At 32.5% G+C, this 7,361-nt stretch overlaps 1 protein-coding gene across 1 annotated transcript in view; it reads left to right on the forward strand.

Moving 5' to 3' along the window:
- Positions 1–3,452: 3,452 nt before the first annotated feature.
- LOC125858057 (heavy metal-associated isoprenylated plant protein 39) overlaps positions 3,453–7,361 on the forward strand; it is a 273,143-nt gene continuing 269,234 nt past the window's right edge. Inside the window, exon 1 of the mRNA XM_049537732.1 lies at positions 3,453–3,460. Coding sequence (XP_049393689.1) covers positions 3,456–3,460 — 5 coding nt within the window. The 5' untranslated portion in view covers positions 3,453–3,455. The remainder of the gene's footprint in view (positions 3,461–7,361) is intronic.

A 7,361-nucleotide genomic window follows, 5' to 3' on the forward strand; every position in this document is an offset into this window, starting at 1 on the left:
GGATCTTTTGCTATATTTTAGGGCACTTTTTCAATGTAGCTAAATATAGTCAGTCCACTGCATGTTCGAAGTGTTCTTTTTTCTTTGTAATATGTGTGTGTTTTATGACCTTGTTATAATTAGTATATCCATAACCATTATCATAATAATTATTGAGGGAAAAAAAGCAATCTTGCGCTATATTTCAATACACTTTTCTATTTGTGATTACTATTAGCTGTCATTTACAATTATTAGTATACCTATGACCATTATCATAACAATTATTGAGGGGAGAAAAGGTGATTTCGTGGCTTATTTTTCAACGCACTTTTTCTATTTACCACTAGCCGCCGTTAACCATTGTCATAACCATTATTTGGAGGGGGGGGGGGGGTGATCTTGTGCTATATTTCAGCACACTTTTTCTATGTAGCTAAATATAGTCAGTCCACTGCATGTTCGAAGTGTTCTTTTTTTCTTTGTAATATGTGTGTGTTTTATGACCTTGTTATAATTAGTATACCCATAACCATTATCATAACAATTATGGAGGGAAAAAAAGCAATCTTGCGCTATATTTCAATACACTTTTCTATCCGTGATTACTATTAGCTGTCATTTATGATTATTAGTATACCTATGACCATTATCATAACAATTATTGAGGGGAGAAAAGGTGATTTCGTGGCTTATTTTTCAACGCACTTTTTCTATTTACCACTAGCCGCCGTTAACCATTGTCATAACCATTATTTGGTGGGCGGGGGGGGGGGTGATCTTGTGCTATATTTCAGCACACTTTTTCTATGTAGCTAAATCTAGTCAGTCCACTCGTGTACGAAGTGTTTTTTTTCAGTATGTGTGTGTTTCACAAGTAATACAGGTAGCATTCTTTAAAAGTGATTATATTAATTGGCAACATTATTATTATTATTATTATTATTATTATTATTATTAATACACGTTGGATTTTCAGTCCTTATTCCTCAAGAGACCGCAGAATATAATGCGGATTAATTAGTTATTAAGTACACTTAAAAAAATGATTTCTTCAGTAATGTATTTCTTTTTATTATTGATTTTGATCGATATGCTTTACTTAAGTCAAAGATCTATCGAATACAAAATTTCTATCTTCACAAGATAATGTTGCGTATACACCAGTACTTTCCTTAAACCTCGCTTGTGGACATGTTGTTATTATTATTGGATTGGAGAGTCGTGTAGGGGTGTGTATTTAATTTTGGATTCTGTTATTCATTTTTCGATTTTGAGATACAATCCAAATCAAATGCATAAAAAAAAATACCCAACATACTAATTTGGTTTAAATATTTTCATGTTAGTAATTTCATTTTCTTAGATTAGTAACTTTTTTTTTGTTTTGTTTTAATTGCTATTATCACCAAAAGGAATAAATCAAAGTCAGTAAGTTGAGATTTGTCAATTCGAATGACGTTTATTGGAATTTTTATATACTGTTTCAAAGAGTAAATAGGTTGTTAAAGAATTTTCAACTAAACAAGAGAGGAATTTCTAATAGCACAACCTAAAAAGTGAAGAAGGAAAAAAAAGTTATTTATACTTAAAAAAAATATTTCCAAATGTTTTCCTTATTTATTTTTTCTAGTCAAAATGTCAAATTAAGAGAAAGAATCATGCATACAAATCAATTAAAGCGTATATATACTCTCCGCGTGCATGTCGTCATTATAAAAATTACTCCATGTATCTAGTGTTATTCATGGCTATAGTTAAAAAATTAAATTAAATTGTAATTTGAATCAAATCAATTTAAAAAATTGATATTTGGTTTGTTTTTGCTTTGTTAGATTTTAAATTTTGGAAATCGATACTATCTAGTTTAGTTTTGATTTTGGTTTTACTAAAAAAAATCACAAAAATAACCAAATCGAATCGAGAAATTATATATAAATTTTTTATAACTATTTATATATTATTTATAAATAAATTATAAATATTTTATTAATTTTTTATTAACTTAAGTTTTAAATTTTTCTATTTTCTCAAGCTCAACACTTAAATTTTAGCTCAACTATTAAAACCCTAAGTCCAAGTCCATCAAAATTCATTACTTTAGTCTTTATCTACCCAACCTTACATCAGATAACCACACTTTCTCTTAATTGAATTTTTTGGTTCGTGTAATAATAACTCTAGTATTGCTTAATTGAATTCACAATACTAGGTGTTTGTGTCTATCGAAATACGTATGTCCTTAACAAACTTATTACTTTTAAATAAAAATAAAAAAAATGAATCAAACCGACAATAACCAAACCGACGGTTATTTTTTTTCGTTTGATTTGATTTGATTTTAGAAATTTAATAACTGACTAAATTGATTTTGATTTTAACTAATAATTGATCCAAATCAAATCAAAGTACTTAAGAATGAAATATATATGTGTGTGTGTTGTCGAAGTTTCAAACTTCCAGCCAAATATCTTTGGTTGGCCTATAACTATATAATTACAAGTCAAGTTGAATACAAAAAGAAAAAAGAAAAAAGAGAGAGAGAGTTTAAATAAATAAATAAATAAATAAGAAAATCAAAGCAATTGCATGCATTCCCTCTAAGCTCCGACCTTATGCTATAGTTGGACGATTAAAATGAAAAAAACATGGGGACTAAGGTATTTTAAAAAGGTAAAATGTAGACTTACCATTTCAAGTAATATTCCTGTTTCTGCACGACTCTCTTCATCTGTTATTGTTGAAATAATTCTTCGCAAAAATTATTATTAAAAATAAAGATTTTTTTTTATCATGAGTTATTTTTAATTCATTCAATTGAATCAACTTATTGGAAAAGAAAAAATGTATGGTAAACAACATATTCACTACAATAATGAGAAACTTTTAATTTTTTCGTATGAAAATATTACTCCATTTAATTGAAATATTTGTGGGACTAGTCTTTAAACATTTTTCACTAAAAAGAATTACTAATATTTTAGTAGTGAATTATCTCGGATAATCAGAGTTTTTTAACAATAATTATTAATATTTTAGTCATTCTTTTAAATATAATTGATAACTAATCATTAATTTTTTAGACAAAAATACCACAAGTTATAACACGAAAAAACTTCAACACTCAATACTAAACTTTGAAATTTCATAAACGATTTCTAAAGTTTAAATCTACATAATCTAAGTGGAACAATGTTGGAGTTTCAAATTCCTCATGAACAACTCGTGGACATGGAGGCCAAATATTTATGCTCAAACTCCAAAAACAACACTAATAAAGTTCAAACTTTTACATTTTAAGTGTGAATATTTATTGAAGTGTTAAATTTTATAAATGATTGATGAAGTTCGAAACTTTTATCAATCGGGTAATGCTAAACGGCCAGAAAATTTGGCCAGAATTTTAATTAGCACGCAGTTTGGCACCGTAACCCGGCTTCCAGTTCATCCCGCAACGCCAGTTCTGCTTACCAAAAATGGCTCACTTGGAGCTCTTGATTCCGTAGCGCGGCTCAACAAAGCAACCGCACCGTCCTACCTATTTAAAGTTTGAGAATAGGTCGAGGGTGTTGCACTCCCGAGGCCTCTAATCATTGGCTTTATCCAAAAGTCTATAATATCCTTTTCATTTTAAAATAAACTGATCTTTTTTCTATTTTTTAATTAAAAGATATTAAAGTTAAAAGGGTAAAAATATTCAAAAAGGTAAAATAAAATAATGTGAAATATGCTATTTACCATTCTGGCAAAATTTTCTGGCCAAAAAGATTTTTCCTTATCAATTTATTATATTCTAGGAATAACATATGGAGTTTAAATTGATTCATGTTCAAATTTCAATAAAAACTTCCTTGAAGCTTTTCATGTTTAATTGTGTAGAAATAAAGGAATAGTTAGCTGATAATTGTGTATAGATTAGTTAGTTAAGTTGTTATTAAGTTTCCAATAAGAAGTTGACAGGTGGATAAGTTAGTTAGTAACTAACTTTGTAAATGTATTGTATATAAGTGGATCCATTATTGAAATAAAATGATATCATCATAACACAATTACTCTCTATTAGTTTCTTCTTCTCCTTCTATAAAGCTCATCAATGGTGGCCTAAGTGCAGATTTTATCATGGTATCAGAGCACTAGGTGATAGTGCGTTCCATAGCTGATGAGCTTCTTCATCTTCTTCATCGTCTTCCTGATTTCCTCTTCTTGATTTCCTGATTTCCCTCTTTTTTTGTTCTCCCTTGAAATTTTTGTTCTTACTTACTGATTATCTGATTCAAAGTTCTTTTTTCAACAATGGGAGACAATTCGGAATCTGTTGGTACTGGAGTAACAGGTCCAAGAACAATTCCTCAATTGGATCGTAATGACCCACTGTATATGCAACATTCAGATACATCAGGTATCTCTCTTGTTCCTCAACTGTTGACAGGAATTGGTAATTACTCAGAATGGAGTAGATCGATGTTGTTGTCTCTGCTAGTAAAGAATAAAGTAGGTTTCATTGATGGATCTTGCAAGAGAGAGACGTATCTGGAGGATGAGTTCAAGTTACATCAGTGGGATAGGTGTAATGCGATTGTACAGTAATGGATCATGAGTTCTGTGACTCAAGAATTAAGAAAAGGCATTGTATATTCTGAGAGTGCTCACAAGGTTTGGAAGGCATTTAAGGAAAGATTTGATAAAGTGAATGCAACCAAGATTTTCCAGCTTCACAAGGAGATCTGTATGATTGATCAAGGGATTCAAAACATCTCTGTTTACTTCTCCAAGTTGAATGATTTGTGGGATGAGCTTGAGTCTATAATTCCCTTTCCAGCATGTGATTGTGAAAAATCTAAGAATTTCACAGCTTATTTGCATCAGCAGAAGTTTATGAAATTCTTGATGGGCCTAAATGAGACTTATGCTCCACAAAGAAGTCAAATTCTTATGATGACACCTACTCCTACTTTGGATCAAGTGTATTCTATGATGATTCAAGAAGAAATCCAAAGAAGAAGTAATGAAATCTTGGGCATTTCACCAGTAGAAGGGACTCACAGCTCCTTGATTGTTGCAAATGTCTCTAATATGAGACCTAGAAGGAATCCAAACACAGAATTAAAGTGTGATTACTGCAAGTTAAAGGGTCATACTAGAGAAACATGTTACAAGTTGATTGGATACCCTCCAGGGTTCAAGTTTAACAATAATAGAAGGAAGACCTCTTATGATCAATCATCAGCACATAATGTGCTGAGTCAGGAAGAGCATATTTCAAGGAATGGTAGTGTGGGTTCTGTTTTCCAAGGTCTCAATAATGATCAATACTTACAGCTTGTGCAAATGATGGAAGATTTAAAAAAGAAGAATAAAGGAGAGGACAAGGAAGATTCACCAGTAGATGTAGCCAATATGGCAGGTATGGGTTCCACTAGATCAGACTGTTGGATTATTGATTCTGGAGCCTCAAATCACATGACTTCTTCCTTAAGTTCACTGATAAATCCAATTCCTTCATCTAAACCTACTTATGTTCATCTTCCTACTGGTCAGAGCACTGAGATTACACATACAAGATCCTGTAGTTTGTTGCCCTCTAAAACTCTTCACAATGTTCTGTGTATACCTAAGTTTAACACCAATTTACTGTCTGTAGCTAGGTATACAAGAGAGCTTAATAGTTCAGTACATTTTTACCCTGATTTTTGTCTTTTTCAGGACCTCTCAAGTGGCAAGGTGAAGGGGATTGGTAGACAAGAGGGTGGCTTATACATCTTTAGTCCTTCAACACCTGCTAAAAGCTTTCCTTTCAAATGCATGACTACTGCAGTATCTGTTTCTGTGTCACATTTATGGCATCAAAGGCTAGGCCATGCCCCCATTTCTGTTTTGAAAAGGATACCTGTAATAACTAGATTGCTAGATGATGTTGGCTATTGTCATTGTTCTGTTTGTTCCTTAGCTAGGCAGACTAGGTTGCCTTTTCCTGTTAGTATTTCTAAAACTTCAGCTGTGTTTAATCTTGTTCATGCTGACATTTGGGGACCTTACAGGGTTCCCACTTATAATGGGTTCAAGTATTTTCTTACTCTTGTAGATGATTTTTCGAGAATGACTTGGACTTTTTTACTAAGGCTTAAGAGTGATGTGTTTGTGCTGCTTAAAGATTTTATTCTTCTTGTTGAGAACCAGTTTTCCACCAAAGTAAAAATTTTGAGATCAGACAATGGTTCTGAGTTTTTTAACACTTTATCCACTAATTTCTTAAAGACCAAAGGGATTATTCACCAAAGTAGTTGTGTTCATACTCCACAACAAAATGGAGTTGTGGAGAGGAAACATAGGCATCTCCTAGAAGTAGCAAGGGCTATTAGGTTTCAGGCTAGTATGCCCATCAAGTTCTGGGGTGACTGTATACTTACAGCCACTTATATTATCAATAGGCTTCCTAGTACTGTCCTGAATAACATTTCACCTTGTGAAGTTTTTCATGGTACACCACCCATTCTGTCTCATTTGAGAACTTTTGGGTGTCTTTGTTATGCTATTATTCCTTTTTTTTATGACAAATTTTCTTCCAAGGTTATTACAGGAGTCTTTATGGGGTATTCTGTTGCTCAGAAAGGTTACAGGGTATATGACATTGCTGCGGAAAAGTTTATAACCAGTAGAGATGTTACATTTCATGAGAATGTGTTTCCTTTTGCTCATCCTAAGTCACAGTTTCTTCCTGGTTCTAAGGACTCTTCTACTATTGCTATGCCAGATTCTCCTCATGTATCTTCATTAGATCTTCCTGATGAGCATCCTGACTGTCCTAATTTTTCTTCCTCCTCACCTGTTGCTTCTTCACATAATGATGCATCTCCTGTTCCTTTAAGAAAATCAAATAGACTTACTAAGCCTCCTATATGGCTCACAGATTATGTTCATCATTCTTTGCCTTCTACTACTTCTTCTATTTCTGCTAGTTCTTGTTCTCTTTATCCTATTCAATCATATCTTTCATATTCTCATCTTTCTTATCCATTTCAGACTTTTCTTGCCTCATTTTCTTCTATTTCTGAGCCTATTTCTTATTCCCAAGCTGTTAAGGATCCTAGGTGGATTCAAGCTATGAAGCTTGAACTTGAGGCTTTAGAACATAATCATACTTGGGAGGTGGTGGATTTGCCATCTGGGAAGGTTCCTATTGGTTCTAGATGGGTTTACAAGGTAAAGTATCATGCTGATGGGACTGTAGAAAGGTTTAAAGCAAGGTTAGTAGCTAAGGGGTATACTCAGAAGGAAGGCATTGACTTTCATGATACTTTCTCCCCTGTAGCAAAAATGACCACAGTTAGGACTGTGATTGCATTGGCTGCCCTTAGGCATTGGCCTATTTTCCAAATGGATGT

The sequence above is a fragment of the Solanum stenotomum genome, chromosome 3 (assembly GCF_019186545.1).
Source record: "Solanum stenotomum isolate F172 chromosome 3, ASM1918654v1, whole genome shotgun sequence".
In the NCBI taxonomy this organism is placed as follows: Eukaryota; Viridiplantae; Streptophyta; class Magnoliopsida; order Solanales; family Solanaceae; genus Solanum; species Solanum stenotomum.